At 38.7% G+C, this 18,457-nt stretch overlaps 1 protein-coding gene across 2 annotated transcripts in view; it reads right to left on the bottom strand.

Annotated features, from left to right (window-relative positions):
* Positions 1-18,457, bottom strand: part of FBXW4 (F-box and WD repeat domain containing 4) — a 216,740-nt gene that overhangs the window by 139,024 nt on the left and 59,259 nt on the right. For both annotated transcript variants that reach the window (XM_089683269.1, XM_089683267.1), the window contains exons 3-5: positions 15,495-15,680; positions 9,681-9,813; positions 1,352-1,446 (exon numbers count right to left, since the gene is read on the bottom strand). In XM_089683269.1, the coding sequence (XP_089539395.1) occupies positions 1,352-1,446; positions 9,681-9,813; positions 15,495-15,680 (414 nt within the window). The remainder of the gene's footprint in view (positions 1-1,351; positions 1,447-9,680; positions 9,814-15,494; positions 15,681-18,457) is intronic.

Here is an 18,457-nt window from a genome sequence, read left to right as displayed (position 1 = left end):
TTTACATACAAATGATTAACAAAACAAATCATTCAACAATATTAAGGGAAAAAGGGAATATAGGAGTTAATAAAACAAATTGGGGTTTGATAGGCATTATTATATGTTAACTGTTGTTTTAAAAAATGCACAGAGAACATCAATTTGTGAAAGGAAGTTACAATAGTAGTTTTTATTCAGAAATGAATGCAGAGCATGACCCACACTGTCAGATTGATAGACAGTCCTGCATATAACACAGAGAGAACACAGCACTCCCAACTTAACAATCAGAGTTTCATGACAGTGGAGCACTGTGCACTGTTTATAGGAAGCACACAGACAGCAAAGCAGAGCGCTGCTGTTTACACAGGGAGAGTCCTAATTTCCCAATGTAATCTACAAAACTGAACCATCAGTTTGACAGCTCAGTCCTACACAATGCATAACATGGCTGGGTGATGTAGACAGGAGAGACTCCCACCTCATCTGAGCCCTCCACAGTATGGTGCCCAAGGTGGCTGCCTCTTCTGGCTCTGCCTTGGCCTGCTCCTGAGTGAAGGTTACAAATTGACACCACTTGCATGGAGACTGCATGTTGTCCCTGTGCCTGCACAGGTTTCCTCCAGGTACTCCATTTTCCTCCCACATTCCAAAACATGCTGGTAGGCTAATTGGCTCATGTCTAAATTGTCCCTAGTATGTGTATGTATGAATGTGAGTTAGTGACCTTAGATTGCATGCTCCTTGAGGGTTAGGGACTGATGTGGATGTACAATATATTTAAAGTGCTGCATAAATTGACGGCGCTATATAAGTACCTGTAATAAATAATAAAATAAATAAATACATAAAAATTAATTCCTGAAGAGATATATTAGGCAACATTTTATTTTGTGCTGTAACCTTAAAGCGCTGACACTTTGAGTCCAATTCTCATATAGAACTATCTGTATGGATTTTTGTACTTGCGCTTAAACCAATGCTCCGATATACTTTCACTTACTTATGATCTTATTGACCCTGAATCCTTTATGTATGGCCACTCCATACAACAATCAGATTTTATACTCTTAGATTTTACTAGCCACTATGTGGTGCTCACTGTTTGGATATAAATTGAATGCATTGAGTAGATAAATCCTGCAGTAAATGGTTGTTAGTAAACCTAAAGGATATTGTACAATGAGATTGTAACAGGACGTATCAACTTGAAACAATTCAGTTGCCACCTACATAAATTTCAGGGATCATTCCATAGGTATTTAATGCCTACATGCTATATGGTATACACGCCCTCATAGTATTTTCTTTGCTCCAGGCTACAAACAGAAAAACAAACTTATTTTAAACAAAGAAATACTGTTCTTACCTTAACAAAGGGTTTATGGCAATAGACCACACTCTGTCATCTGTCTGAATAGTATGAAGGCATTGTGCATCTGCACCAGAGGAGAGGGACCAGACCTAAACAATTACCATTAAGACACAAATTACAACAATGCACAATAGTTAAGGGTTCATTTTCTTATCTAACTTCAATATTTTAGTTAGAAAAGTATTTTTGAACATTCAATATAGAAAGCAGTATATTATTTTTTCAGTTTTGAATACGAGTAGGGAAGAGTTAAAAGCCGTCGGGTTATTTTTTTGTTGTCTTTGTCACGATGGGGGTAGTTTCCATAACTTCCTGTCATAGATATGCAACCAAGACTATGAGATTGATTTATTAAAGACAAACAGACTGTGCACTTTGCAAGGGCAGTTGCACCCATTTTCCACAGTGAATGTGGTGAAGCCACGCTTAAGGAGTAGCGCCTACCTTTATTCATTTGTTTCCAGCATTTTTGCTTACACATAAATGGATGATGGAAATCAGCATAGCCTCACTACCTTCACTAAGCTCTGGGGAAAATGGGTGGAACTGCACTTTCACAGTGCACAGTCTATTTGCCTTTAGTAAATCAACTCCTATATCTCTACAAAGTGAGGTGAATTCCCCTTTTAGGAGACAACTGTAATACTTCGGATTTCCCATTATTTTCTGTTTAGGTGGCAGTAGCCAACAGGACAAATATAAAGGTATGAATCTGCATTTTGGAACACATGCAAAAATAAAATTTTGACAGGGGGTTTATGTCTTCCTCCCATTGTACCCAAAAAAAAAGTTGGGGCTATACATGCACATTCATTCATCCACCATAGCTGGAGATTTCTTTTCTTTCTAATCCATGAACACTATTGATAACTGTCTTGTATATCTAAATTCCAAAACAAAAGTGTAATATATTGCAGCTGATCACTCTTTAGATGTGGTGGCTGCATTTGTTTTCTTTTTTTTTTATTTTTAGTTTATTTTCACCAGGTGATCCTGCACTAAACACACTCCAAGAGCTACTCAAGGCTGGTCACCAGATTTAGAATACAAACCCTTTCCCCTCTCCTTGTCTCCATATCTTAGATACTAGGTGTTCTGTAGTTCACTGAAGATAGCTGGGATATCTGTTGATGCCTGAGATATCAAAGCCATGGAAGTTAGAAGGACACTGGAATGTTGACAAGAATAACAAGCATTGTTTTGTACTTGCAGAAAAAGTACATAGCTTGGTAAAATAACCTAATGCAGCCACCGCATCAAAGGACTGGTAAGCTGCAGTATACTAACTTTTTGTTCTTGGGTTGTGATATCTTTTAAGCTGGTTATTTGTGCACGAAAAATCTCCAGAGCTTCAAAATTCTTTGTACACACGCGTTTGTTAATTAGAAAACAGGGACTGTGTGTTACTTATGTCAACAGGAATTTAGTATCACACCAAGAATAACCAAATAAAGGTGCTGAGCTTAACTAGCCTAAGCTTCCATATCTCCCACAGGTTAAAAATATTGCTGGGAGCAGCCTATCTCTTGACTATCACTGAGGAATGTACATTAGCAGCTTCTCTGGGCTTAACTGTAATCAACACTCTACAGGGTCCTCAAAACTGGCCACACGTTATGCATTCAGCACTCCCATTAACTTATAACTCCTCTCTTGTGACCGAGGAAACACTTCAAGTATAAATGAATAATAAATACAGACTGGAATGCTAGGTCTGGTTACAATTATGAGGGGCGTTCAAGTCAAACCAAGACTTTTAATTTTACAGATATAAAAAGTCTAGCTAGCGTGGTGGTACTGCTCGCAGTAGTAAGTGGCAAGTGTGTCCTATTACTGACAGGCAGCGCACATGTCACGCGCCAGTCCAGAGACCGTTAATCATGATGGCAGACAATAGTGTTAGTGTGTGCATTGAACAGCGTGTGGTGATGAAGTTTCTTGCGAACAAAGGCGTAAAACTGGCAGGTATCTACAGAAGACTTCAAGCATAGTACGGTGATGAGACATTTAAGATATTTGAATAGTGTAAATGTTTCAAAGATGGCCGTATGTCTGTGAGTGAGGATCCCGGCCATGGTGGCTTCCAGCCCATAGCAGTCATTCCTGTGAACATTCAGCTCGTGGAACACCTGATCTTGGATAAGGTAACTTGGATTATAATTGACACATAACCTGTTGTGAAATTGCACAAGGGAAAAAACTTTGTGTGGGAACAGTGAACACAATTATGCTGAAACAAAGTAGGGTGTCCTAGGATGGTTCAGGCATACTGACAAATCTTTGTATGCGAAAGCTTTCCAGGCATTAGTTAAATGCTGGGATAAGTGTATGAATGTAGCAGGGGAGTATGTTAAAATAAATACAGTTTGCACTCCTTGAAATTATTTATTATATAAACTCAAATGTCCCAGTTTCACTGGAATGCCCCTCGTATTTACCTGCACTAAATTATAACAGAGCAGGCTTTTATAAGGCAGTGGGAAATCGGGTTATGTGTAGGGGCCCAAAAAATACTATAAGGCATGTTATAACAGAGCTCAGACAGAACAAATAGAAGTTATACTACAACAACATATTTGATCAATGCTCTCCATACACAGCTAGATTTCTCTTGTGCAGCCTGCAAGTTGAACATCAGAAAATCAGATGATATCCCCATCCATACCAAGGAGCATGAATGTCCACTGCTGGCTATTGCATTCAGGCAGCCACTGTACCTGTGGCTGCCTGAACACCTGCATAGTGATCATAGTTGATTTTAAAATTGACTATAGTTGATGCGGGTGATACCAACAGGCTCACACATGGATAGAATTTCCACTAATTTGGGGTTGTTTATGACCAACTTAAGAGTACAAGGTCTATTAAAGCTATAACAGCTGAAACACAACCAGCTGAAGCTCTGAGGAAGGGGATACAACCCCGAAATCCATCAGCAGGCCGACCGTACCACCAGTCGGACACTTTGCCATCATTGTGGCGTTTAGGCTTTTACATTCACTTCATTTTGTAAGTATGTTTTTTGTCTTTTTTCTTTTATAATAAACCTTGGTTAATGCACTAGGTCAGGGGTAGGCAACCTGCAGCTCTCCAGCTGTTGCAGGACTACAAGTTCCATCATGTCTCTGCAAGTCATAGCTGTAACTGTCAGTTTTGTAAGGTTGCAATGCCTCATGGGAAATGTAGTTCCACAACAGCTAGAGAGCTGCAGGTTGCCTACCCCTGCACTAGGTTTTTGCACCACCTGTGTGCTTCCTTTCAGATTTTATTGTGAATACTTAACTGAACAATTTGAAGTTAGAAGCTGATTGGCTACCATGCACAGCTGCACCAGATTTTGCACTCTCCGGTTTTAGTAAATTAACCCCTATATGTCCACTTTACTTAGTTGTATTTAAGCAGTTTTCCATCTTTAGGTCTCATCATTGTCATTGTAACTTAAATACAGGTTCTAAAGACCCCAGGCTAAATTCTAAAAAAAGTGAGCCAAAAGTGAGCCAATAAAGTTGATCTGTTGCCAAAAGCACCACCTTTATTTTCACAATGCAGGTATGGAATATTTTGATTTTGGTTTTCTAGGAAAATGCTGAATTTGTCTTGCATTTCATACATCAGCCACATAGCGGTTAAACAAAACAACAAAGTGTATTTATAGTTTATTTATAAAAAGAATTAATAATTATTAACCCAGTTTAAATCAAGAGCAAAAATTCCCAAGAGAGCAACAGTAGCATGTACCAGCTGGAAACAAGATTTCTGCATGGAATAAAGAGCGGGACATGAAATCGTTCTGGAGAAGCCAGTTTGAGCATTTTAACTGCAATCATATATTGCTCCCAGCAGACAACGCCTGGAAGTGTTTTGCTAAGTTGTACAACAGCTTGTAGAAAAAAAACGAATGATCTATCCAAGACCAGTGTCTGTTGTAACAATACAAGTCTCATCTTCAAACCATCACTGCTCTGTAATACTTAATACACTTCTTTTTTTTTTTTTAAATCACAGCTTAAAGCAGTATTAAACTCCAATCCAAACACTTATTGCATTGCGGCTTACCAATTCTTAGATGTGATGGCTGTATTAGTTTTTTTTTTTAGGCTTTCTTTCTTCTACTTTTATATGGTGATCCAGCCAGAAAGTCTGTTGTTTTTCAACAAAAAAGCTCTCTCTCCTAAAAAAAACTGTTTGCTGTAACTGAATATAAAGTATTAGCTGGAGTTTAGCTTCAATTTGTTACAGTATTTAAATCAGCTAGTACGTCTAACACACCCTTCCCCAAAGACTGACAATGATGTTGTCCAAATCTGCCCAATGTGCTCATTCATACAGAATGGTGTCTATGTAATACAGGAGGTGTGCTACTGGCCAGATCACCAAAACAGAGGCAAGAAATCCTAAAAAAGGAAAACCAATGCAGTCACTACACCTAATGAGTAGTAAGCTGCAATATGTTACATTTTTAGTTTTGGCTTTAACATCACTTTAAAAATAAAGTTGGATATGTAAAGAATAAAGGTATATATAGAAATGAAAATGGTACAAAAAAAAAAATCTTTAAACAGGATGGGAAGATAAGACTCCCATACCCCCCACCATCTAGTGTCTGTAATGTTAAAGTATCCAGACTATTATTAAAAGAGAAATTCTGGATTTAGAAAAAAAAAAACATTTATAATCACCTAGGTGTGTCCCTAGGTGTGTCCCCTGCTGGCTCTACACTGAGAACTGAGCCATCAAACACCACTGATCTTTCAGTTCTTAGCATTCTGTGAGCAGAAAGCTGAGGACTGTCAGTCACCATCTCTCTGCTCTGCCCCTCCAGAGCTCACTGGAGCGCCAGGCTGTAGAGGGGGCATTAGTGGCTGGCTCAGGTGGATCGCTGAGAGGCTGAGCCAGATGCTGGTCCAGGTTCTGGGTGGATCCCAACCATTTTCAGAGCCTGGACTGGCTCTGTGACATCAGCCTTTAGCGGACCACAGGAATACAGACGTAACTGCACTCCTGAGATCCCCAGGAGAAGTATAGTCTTTGGCTATACTTCCCGTTTAATTATGTACAAAATACATGTCTCCACATATTATTATTATTTAGAATGGCCAATATCAGCAAAAAAGAGATAATACAACTAGTACAGGGGTAATTTTTTCTTTTAAACATAATAGTCATTTACAAATGAAGATTACATCAGTAGCTTTCACTTATAAATGAATGCAGAGCAGGACAGTTTGTCATGCTAATAGCTCAGTCCTTCAGAAAGCACTAGAAATGCATGGCAGAAGGGGAACCCATCCCAGGCTTCATGGGGAGCTGCACTGTAAGCCGCATTGCCTGGCTATCTCTGCATCATGTAGGACAAAGCTGTCAAACCAACTCGCCCTGTGTAATCAGCAATGCTCTGCTGCCACTCTTACAGATGTTTTCTGTTTATTCGGAGCATAGAAAGCTCCTGATACAGAGTGGGCAGCTGTCACAATGACAGCTCAGCTCCGATGATTACACAGGGAGAGCCACATATGACAGCTTGGTCCTGGGTGGTGTAGAGGAAAAAGAGAATACTGTCATAGCTGTATGTAGTATGGAGGCCAAGATGGGAACCTCTTCTGCTTTCCAGTGAGGATTACAAAATCGTATCGCTGTTGTATAAAACCAGTAGCACTACCTGATGAAAAGAGGAGACTCTGCACTACTCATACTGTACAAGCAGGAAGTTAGAAAACTGGACATGTATAACTGAACAATATTATCATTTTTGTCGTACCAATATACTGTAAGCAAATGCATCATTTCGAGGCCCACATAATTCTAAGTCTTTATTTCATTGTCAAATTTAAAAATGTGGAAAAAAACCCAAATTATTTTGATTCCAAAAGGGGAACAGTTGGGAACCACGATTATGGATAATGGTCCAAACCTTTATTTTAGTTTGGATAGCTTCAGGAAGGGTTAAACCTCTGTCAAGGTCATTGTTGTTGGGAAGCATCTTCCTTACATCCTGTTCCTGAGAAGGCAGCCAATGAGAAGAGAGAATGGGAGGAGATAAGGCTGTTTTTTATTGGAAGAGAGGAAATGGGAAAAACTACCCAATGGGGTAGCCAGCTATAAAAGAAAAAACTCATCCAAAGCTTAAAATAAATAAATTATATATATATATATTTTCTTTTTTTTTACTGAAATTAAAAACGCTTTCTCTTTAACTTTACTTTAGCTATTAGGTTAGTTTTTCTGCAATAAATTGTATTGTACCTGTGCTATTTGCCCTCATGTTGTGAAGCTCAAAAATGTTGGCGCTACAAAAATCCTGTATAATAATAATAATACCTGCTTACAAAAGTGAACTATTCTCCACATTTTCTATATCTCTGTATTGATGTTTACCCTGACACAAGTAGGCTAACAGCCCAAATTTAGGCTTGGATCGGAGAAAAGGTCATATGAACCAGGTTTCATCCCCTTTATTCTTTATTTTAACACATTTGTAATTATGACAGTATAAAGCATTTTTTTAACCTCCAAACATACTGTATATACCATATATTTACCATACATTAAGTAGAGTTATAAACTGCAGCCACAAATATTTGAGGTCAAAGCAAAAGTACTTTGAAAAAGTAACCTAGGAGCACACCTCTCTTAAATCTGGCTGTGTCATAGACAAATGCCCCACCAAGTACAAACCGTACAAGCAGAACATGACCAGCTGGCTGGGGCAGAGTGCCTTGTATATACTGTCAGCAGAACACTGTTGCACATGCTGTGGTGACATATACAAGGTTGTCCCGTAACGCTCCCCAGGTCACAGAGAATGGGAAGAGAAGGAAGAGGCAGGGTCAAATAAAGAAAAAAATACATTTAATAAGAGTATAATGCCTCCCTGAAAGACAGTTTAGTAAGACCAAAAAGGAGACTGGGTGGAGGCTACCAGTCTGGCAGTCTTGTCTATGCCATACTTGCTAAGGAAAAAAAGAGTTGTTACTTCATACTTCAACTTTGGTCTAGCTTTCATGAAGCAGTATGTTTGGGCATTTAATTGGAGACAATAATTTTTTTCTTCTTAACATGGTATTTTTTCATGTTGTAATGAATAATTATGCATCACACTATAAAGATTTATCAACAGCTGCTGTGGAATGTGGTGCTCGGTAATACTTTTTGTACATATTGTAATATGTACTGATACAGACATTGATTATGTTTGAATATTGGTATCAGGAAAAAACTATATATAATGGGTTATGCTTTTGTATGTGTTTTAGATTCTAGTTTTATAATAACTGAGTCATAGCGGAGAAGCAGAAAATTATGAAACTGTTCTCTATACCAACCAACCAGGTGCTAGATGTCACTTTCTAAGCTGCAACAGAAGAATTGAAGATTAAACGCGATTAGCCAATATAGGCAACTGCTCTTCGATCCATTTTATAATAAAGCAGATCCATTGTTTTTTAAAATTAACATGCAACCAATTTACAGGCTGTATCTATATTATTCTCCTGCAGTTTTAGATGTACAGTTGGCCGTTGGAGCAAAAAGAGATGATTTGCTTGTCCTGAAATGTGAAATAATCCTCTTATTTGTGGAATATGTAATTGAATGTGACATGGGAATTACTTTTGTAATAAAAATACTGTACTGTGCCACACAATGTTTCTGTGAAGAGCTGTTTGGTTTGGTTTGGTAAATCCCTTCTCACCATTACCTTCATGGTTATGCTTTCACATTTTCTTACCGTAATACGTTTATTGTACATTCTTCAGATCTGTAATTGCATTTAAACACTTTCTTCTCAATGTTTTCTTAATTCACGTGTTGTTGCATCATATTGTAGCCACCAAACATGTAATGATGTTACATATACTATTGTAGCCACCAGTCAGCAATGCATGGAGCTAAATGTGGATTTGTTATATTTAAACCGGACCATGTAACAGCTGATAAAGCAAAATGTACACAGAGAATTTGGTAAGAAAATATTAGAAAAAGCTAAAACAGTTTTAAACTAAGCTATACTGTATGTTAAAGGTAATGTTTCACTTTACTACAATTCACTTTTGGCTGCTGACAAAAAGTGCTCACTTCTTGCCAATAATATCCAGATCACAGTAGCCTTACCTCTGTGAAAGGAAAAAAAAAGAATAGCCAGGAGAATTGCAGCAGCGGTCATGTCCGGCAGCTCTCCCCACCATGCATACCTTTTCAACTAATCAACTTTCAACATGAGTTGTGAGTAATGTACTTTACAGTAGAGGCATCTCTCTCATGCGCTGGAAATGTGGAACTCTGCAGTCACATGGAATGATGGAGTGACAGCTTCAAGACGACTTACCCTTGCAGTCCTGTCTCTGGAGCCGCTGACAATAATTCCTCCATGACAATCCACGCAGTTCACATCCTGCTCATGTGCACTGAACTGGATACTGACAGAGCTGTGAACTTTATGAAGGGCGATCTTTCCATCCCTGCAGTAAGATTAGAGTCAGAGACTTATTAACTGAATCAAAGGCAGAATTGTCTTGACTTTCTTTCTGTTATTCACAAAAAAAGGAATAAAAAGCCTGTCCAAACTAAAAATACAAAACACAAAAGTACAAACATTAAACACCACATTAGATTTTAACAGAACATTATTTATAATATAGCATTTGAAGTCTTTTTTTCTGATCTACTTTTCTAAAGTTGCTAATGGCAGAGCTGTTCTGACCTCCAAACATAACCTACTAATTTAGTTTCAGTTTCTAAAGCTGGGAGGGCTGCCAATATGCAAACGGCTTGATCTACTAAACCAGACACCCAGAATAACGTATTGTCTGTGCCCGCCCTGCTCTAAGATGACTAGGGGTCGATGGGAGCCATGTTGTGTCTGCACCCGTCCCAACCATTGCATCCCTATGACTGACAAACAAGATGCAGAAGGTTCTAATTCAAGTCTGTGCATATATGACATGCTAGGGAGTTTGTGAACGGAGTATCTGAGGAGGAACAGGGGATACAACCGTGCTCTATTTTTTTCCTCTTCTATATGTGTGTAATTGCATCAGGGTTATTTTATATGGTGAGTTTAGGTATACGTAAAAATTGAAAGGAGCCAGTCATGAGCGAGATAGGTAGGCTGTTTCTTCTGGCTTCCCCTTGTTAAAAAAGCTGATTGTTTGTTCGTTACACTGATCCCATGGCTTCAGTACTTTTGCATCAATGACCCAGAACAAGCATGCAGGTCAGGTCTTTTCACTTCACTTGCTGCATACTTGATCATGGTCAATGACTCAGAATGTACTGAAGCCACAGACAGCCAGGAAACTTGCATTTTCAGAAAATGGTTAGCAATGGTTAGGCCCTGTATTTCTATCAGGGGCACCTTAAAAAAGTAGCCTCTATGAATAAGAACTCGCTAATAGAATAAGGATGATAATATAGGTCTTTTTTAAATATTCTCATAACTACTTAAGGTTTTCTACATTTCATGGTCAACAGCCCATACATCTCTTTTACTTCAGGCTTCCTTTAGTTTACCCATACATATGACATTTTTGCCTATGGGGCAGTGAGATGCCCAACAGCCAAGAACCCCTGGAGGGAGGAACAATCATACATTTCATAAAATATGTTCTTGGCTTGATTTTCCCCCCTGATAATCTGCCAGCATCTCAACACACCTCCATCGTCCCCTCAACATAGCACATGCATAAATGGTTAGCCAAATCAAATGTTATGATTTATAGAAGGGATGGCCATCATATATTTCAGTTCCTGACCATCCTACCACTCTGTTATGGCTATGGCTGACCTTAAAAAAGCATGTAAAAGTAAAAATGGTATAAGAGAAGTACCAGCTGCCATTGTTGGCCTTCTGAAAATGCTAGATGCCTGCCTGTGTCTGACATCAGTACTCACCAAATCACAGACATGACATAAGCATAATGTAAGTGGCAAAACTGTTCCAACCCTTCCTGAAGCGAGGGGAAATCACAACTTTGTTAGTTAACACCAGGACTCTTATCATTGTTGGGAGATTTTCCCTTTCTTCCTACTCTGGTGATAAGTGTTAATGGTATATCTTTATATAGTGACAACTGGCATCAGAACAGAAAGTGAGAAAAAAATCTCCAGAATTTGAACAATGAAAAACCTGACAGCAAACTCTTCCATAAGTCAGTTATCTATGTTTGACAGGTTTGACTAAAATATTGAATGGTCAACTTATCACATAATGGGATGTGTAATCAGGGAATATGTATAGACAGAAGAACTGAATAGCTATTGCATTTTAGTTTTTCAATGAGGTAAGGGAAAGCTTCCAACTTTTGCTCTTCCATTGCATGTGTGTAAATTAAAAGAAACATTTAATGTTTACAGCTGGTTGCCTCCTTCTGGCTATCCCAGCACAGTCCATACGGGAATTAAAGCAGCCATCCCTCACGCTATTTTTAGGGTCAGCTGAACTTTACCAGCAGTGCTTCCAAATTCTACAATAGGGACTGGGCTGCTAAGTGCAATGCTGTGTAAGCACCTGACGAAGACATGTCTACACCTACCCTAACCTGGCTCTTCACTAATCAGCTGTCTTACCAACTTCGAGAAGACCGGGATGCTTGAAGCTGATGGCTATTTGGCACAGCTGAACTCCAGATTTAGAAATTTGAAGACTAAGGAAATGTATATATATATATATATATATATATATATATATATATGTGTGTTAGATAAAAATATGGATATATAATTTGCAGGTGTGAAAGTGACGACAAGTTTTGCATTGACAGCGGAAGTGATGTAATATTCTTTGCTTCCGCTGTGTGATGAGACAACGAGCTTCAAAGAGGGCAAATTGTTGGACGCTTAGCAGGTGCCTCTGTGACTGAAGTTGCCAATGTATTTGCCGTGTCGCGAGGTACAGTATCAAAGGTTATGATGGCATATACATTTTCCGGGAAAACATTATCTGATAAGCATAAGCATGATCGACATGGTCAACTGACTGAAAACTGAATGAAAGAGACAAAAGGAAATTGTGCAGGATTGTGACCCGGAATAATAAAAATGCTGCAAAATGACTGCAGAGCTCAATCTCAGTCTTTATTTTTCACTTTTTTTTTTACACACACTGTACACTGACTGCCAAATTTCCTCAATCTTCAATAAAAAAAAGTGATGTCAAAGGACTAGAAATTTAAATCAAAAGGAATAAAGATAATCAATAGTACGTTTTTAACAATTCTGTTAAGGAAGATGTGACTGATCTAATTCTCCAGCATGCCTGGGAATACTTCTTTCAACTTAAGACAATTAAGAATCTAATAAAGAATCCCAAATAACTTTTTATGCCATTTTAAGGATAGCAAAAGACTCAAAGGCCAAAATCTCAACTTTTTTTCCTATGCATCTGACTATAAAAAGCGCAAGTGGATGCAGCAATGCTGCACTTCTTACCTGCCTCGGCAAGCTCAATCACTGAACTCACCTTTAAGCACTGCAACAGAGCTTGGCTTACAAAGAGTCAGACCATTTATCTCCTTTATGAAGAGGATTATCTCCTAACTCTCCTGTGCTCACCCTGACATTTTAGTGTGGATCTTCAAAAAGCCATGACCTCAGTCTAGGTTTAGGCTTTGGATACACTGTACCTTTGAAGAACTACATTGTCTTATTTCTACGTGTCAGGGCAAAAGTGCTAACCTTCCATGACGAATGGAAACTACACAGAAAAGATCAAAAAACCTCTACAAATGCCATGACAGAAGAATGACAAACAATAGCACCTTGGATGCTATTAATGGGAGAATTTTATCACCAAGAGCCATGTAAAGGACCTGCTAAACTACAGAGCTCTTTTCCTGTGTTTTTTTTTTTTTAACATTGAACAAGGTCTACCAGCTATAATGTAAATATCAAACATATTTAACAAATGCTGCATATAAAAACTAAAATAACTCTACAGAATTATAACTTTGTAGACAGAGCCCAAAAGCATTATATTCATGATTGCCATATAGAATTTTGTCATGAGCACCAGTAGATAAGCCTTACAATAGCAAGCCATATATACTAAAACTTTTCAGGTGCATGCACAATTTGCTGAAAGAACTGGCACAGTATTATGGTAAATACAGTGCATCCAGACAGTATTCACAGTGCTTAACTTTTGCCACATTTTGTTATGTTACAGCCTTATTCCAAAATGGATTAAATTCATTTTTTTCCCTCAACATTCTACATACAATACCCCATAATGATAATGTGAAAGAAGTTCATTTTGAAATCTTTGCAATTTATTAAAAATAAAAAAAAATAAAAAAACACAGGTACATAAGTATTCACAGCCTTTGCTCAATATTTTGTTGAAGCACCTTTAGCACCAATTACAGCCTCAAGTCGTTCTGAGTATGATGCTACAAGCTTGGCACACCTATTTTTGGGCAATTTCTCCTATTCTTCTTTGCTGTACCTCTCAAGCTCCATCAGGTTGGATGGGGAGCGTCAGTGCACAGCCATTTTCAGATCTCTCCAGAGATGTTCAATCGGGTTCAAGTCTGGGCTCTGGCTGGGCCACTCCAGGACATTCACAGAGTTGGCCCGTAGCCACTCCTTTGTTATGTGGGATGTCTGCTTAGGGTCGTTGTCCTGTTGAAAGATGAACCGTTGCCCCAGTCTAAGGTCCAGAGCGCTCTGGAACAGGTTTTCATCAAGGATGTCTCTGTACATTGCTGCATTCATCTTTCCTTCAATCCTGACTAGTCTCCCAGTTCCTGCTCCTGAAAAACATCCCTACAGCATGATGCTTTCACCACCATGCTTCACTGTAGGGATGGTATTGGCCAGGTGGTGAGTGGTGCCTGGTTTCTTCCAGACATGACGCTTGCCATTTAGGCCAAAGAGTTCAATCTTTTCTTTAGCTAACTCCAGGTGGGCTGCCATTTGCCTTTTACTCAGGGGTGGCTTCTGTCTGGCCACTTTACCATACAGGCTTGATTGGTGGAGTGCTACAGAGATGGTTGTTCTTTTGGAAGATCTTTCAGAGTGACCATCAGGTGCTTGGTTACCTCCCTGGCTAAGGCCCTTCTCCCATGATCGCTCATTTTGGCCGGGCAGCCCATTCTAGAAAGATTCCTGGTGGTTCCAAACTTCTTCCATTTATGGATGATGGAGGTCACTGTGCTCATTGGGACCTTCAATGCTGCAGACATATTTCTGTACCCTTCCACAGATCTGTGCCTTGATACAATCCTGTCTCGGAGGTCTACGGACAATTCCTTGGACTTCATGGCTTGGTTTGTGCTCTGACATGCACTGTGAACTGTGGGACCTTATATAGACAGGTTTATGCCTTTTCTAATCATGTCCAATCAACTGAATTTCCCACAGGTGGACTCCAATCAAGTTGTGGAAACATCTCAAGGATGATCAGTGGGAACAGGATGCACCAGCACTCAATTTTGAGTGTCGTGGCAAAGGCTGTGAATACTTATGTACATGTGGTTTTTTTTTTTTTTTTTTTAATAAATTGCAAAGATTTCAAAACAAACTTCTTTCACGTTGTCATCATGGGGTATTGTTTGTAGAATGTTGAGAAAAAAAATAAATTTAATCCATTTTGGAATAAGGCTGTAACATAACAAAATGTGTAAAACGTTATGCGCTGTGAACACTTTCAAGATGCACTGTATTAGTGCAATATAAACAGAACCAGGAACTCTACTATCTAGGCTCAAATATTATATGCATTTTGTGCCTCTGTCATTATGTTCTTTATTTGTCACAAAATGTCTATGTAAAATGCAGCAGAGAAAGGGGAAATTATACTGTTCAGTGTCAACACCAAATGAGACAGAATTCTGTAATAGAATGGTAGGTGTGTGGGAGTCATGACAATCACCCTGTGGACAAAACCAAAACATGTTACTGCTTCAAAGAGCATATATATACTCTTGACATTAAGGTTTTCTTTTATGGGAGAAAACTGGACATGCATAAGAGAACCTGGAGAATTATGAGTTGATCCACAAACTAATGCCAACTCCAGAGTGGGATCTGCAAAAAAATTTAAATGATACCCTTACTATTTCTACAAGCTGAGAAACATGCAGTGTAGAAAAATATTTCAGTACATCCCATTATGTCAAACATACAGGGTATGTCAACCTACCCTCCTCCACTGACTATGTGAGAATTGGTGACTACAAAGCGACACACATCCTCCTGATGACCCAGAAACACAGCGTAGGGTCGTCTGTGAAGTCCATTGCCATTGGCACGCAGCTGGTAAGCTCGGATTTCTTCAGCCTGAGTAAGATATAACAAGTCGCCATCTACTTGCAACCAGGGCATTAAACTGAAAGAATGAAAAGAAGGAGCTTTAATTAAATGCCAAGAAGAATGAGTAAGGGCAAAACAATGTTAAAGTCATAAAAGAAAGACAACAGGAAAATATTGGTTCCAAGACAAGCATGCATTACATCATTGAGGCTTGGGAGATTTTGGATAAAGCTGGTTTTTGATCTAATTAAAATAGGAAGGGTGTGGTCACTTCTGTACAAGAGGAATGTAAAGTATACTTGGAACTGCTTGATAGGGCAGGCAAATTTCATTTTACTTGTTATCCCATGGATGATTTAATTAGCATGTCTAACAATTAATGGTATTTTAACTTTATACAAAGTTGTTCCAAATTGTGGTGTTTTGTTGTTCATAAAATGATCTTAATAGAATTCAACAATCATTTTTTTCTACTTGTACAGTCTTTTCCCTCTTATCTGTGGAGTCTAGCAGACATAATATTATTCAGCATTATTACTATAAAACAAAATGCCACTTTAGCTATTACACTTCCATGTGAAATCCTATTTGACTCATTTAAAGGGATTGCACAGATTTTTCAATTAATATTTAGATAAACTGAGTGAAAAAAAAAACACTTCTTTTTGTGAAACATTTGTCATTATATTACCTGGTGTTAACTGGGTCAGCCATATTTCCACATTACCCATCTGGCATGTCTTCCTTCACAGATCTACACAATGGTTGTGAATTCCTGTTCCACAATGCAAGTCTAAAGCCGCCCATGCATAGATTGAATTCATCCAGTTCGGCAGGGACGGGGCAAATTTTGTTCCATGTATGGGCAGGGTGGTTTACGGAAGTCAATCTACAGATCGACTTCTGTACCACCACCCTGCTGGATTTTTTCCCACTCAGTCAGCACTGCCAGCTGTAGCTGGCAGCCCCGATCAGCTTATTTTGACAGTGGGGAAGTCTCCCCACTGTCAGAATACAAAGGCACTGTGGGGAGGATTCCCCCATTCACCTTGAATGTGTGGATGGGATGGGGGAATCTGGTCATTTGGTTTTCATTCAACCTCCTAGTTCACGGGTGTCAAACTGGTGGCCCTCCAGCTGTTGCCAAACTACAAGTCTGACAAGATTGCAAGATTGACAGTTACAAGCATGACTCCCAAAGGCAGAGGCATGATGGGACTTGTAGTTTCACAACAGCTGTAGAGCCGACAGTTTGACACTCCTGCCCTAGTTGAATGAAAAAGAAAAAGAATAATCTATGGGCTGCTTATGATTCAGGTGACTCAGGTAGAGAATAATGCACTACCTGTATAGCTGATGTCTTACCTAAGCAGCTGTTAAGCAGGGGTGATGATTAAGCCTGCACCAATAAGCTCATCTCTCTGTCACTCTGCTCACTGTTCTTCTTAAGCATGTTCTTTAATAGTATATGAGTACTGCAGCATAACTGACTCCTTTTGCTGATTCTCCCTCTCACAGTCTGAGCTCTGTTGTACAGTGGATTGCAAGAGGCTGCTTCCAGGTCACAGGTACTTACACTGCTTACATTTACAAACAATTTTATTGATAGTTCATTAAATACAAAGATGCAGTAATTTGTGTTCTGAATCTGTCTGGAGTTTAGCTTCATGATAAATACAGCAATAATAATTCAAAATATGAGATCAACGAAAATACACTATAATTTTTCTTTAAATCTCATGCTGACATTTACACAATTTTCTGAATGTAACCAATTTGATGTATTCTCTAAATTCCATCACTTATATAATAAACCTTCTACTCACTTTGTATGACTATTCACTCTGCTATGTCCTTATGGCCGTTCTTAAATTTTGAAACATTTCTGTGAAAATTGAAATTGAAATATATACCAGGTTCAGTTCAGTGACCCCACACTAGATAGCAAAGCCAAGATATCCTCAGAGAACAGAGATGACGTTGTCCATATCTTTGTATGGACACGTTTCATTTAAACTCCTGTGATCCTAAGATATGTCAATATCTTATTTTATTCACTTATTTCTACTTAAAACAACTTCTTTTGATGTTAACAAGCAGTAACCATAAGCAAAAAATTAAATTTTTGTACTTTCTTTAATTTTCATTGAAAGACATAGGAACTGTGTAATTACTAGACACTGGGTTATACACAGGAGGTTTAGACACTTGAAAATAAAAAATCTTAAGCAAGCCCTGGTATAACGGCGCCTTCAATCAACATGCTTCAGTTTTGTGTGTAAGTAGTACATCTGGCCAGCAATAACACAGAGGGTCTTTAGCAAAAAGGTAAGTACAAAAATCTTATTTTGTTTATCATCCATTGAAGGACACAGGAATGTCAATTCTTAGACATTTGGCATGTCCAAAACAGTCTAACTGAAGGGTGGGCAACAGTCACTGAGACAGCCAACAGATAAAGAAATCCTTACTATAAAAGTATGTGAAGGAATCAATACCTGAACAAAGGCTAAATGAAGAAGAACCAAAGCAAATTTGGAAATTGCCACGGCCAAGGAAAGACACAGAGGATGACCCTGGTGCTCCAAACCAGGACATGTGATTACCACTAGACAGAAACTGCTACCTAAAAGAATGACGAATGTCATCTAATATTGTGGAGAAGAGCCAATCATCCACCAGAAATAAAACAAGCAGAACAGCAATCTACCTGAACAGAAGAAAAAACTTAGATCGACAGCTAAGGTGGGCACAATAATGTTTACTATGGTAAAGGCCAAAGCCTATGACAAATCTGGTATGTCCAGGCCATAGGACCGACCAGTTAACAGCTGGGGGCTTTAGTAGTACACC

This window comes from Staurois parvus, unplaced genomic scaffold (genome assembly GCF_062004578.1).
Source record: "Staurois parvus isolate SC_StPar_1 unplaced genomic scaffold, SC_StPar_1.0 ptg000303l, whole genome shotgun sequence".
Classification (NCBI taxonomy): Eukaryota; Metazoa; Chordata; class Amphibia; order Anura; family Ranidae; genus Staurois; species Staurois parvus.
The sequence above is the reverse complement of the archived record's forward strand: the minus strand, read 5'-3'. Positions and strand labels throughout refer to the sequence as shown.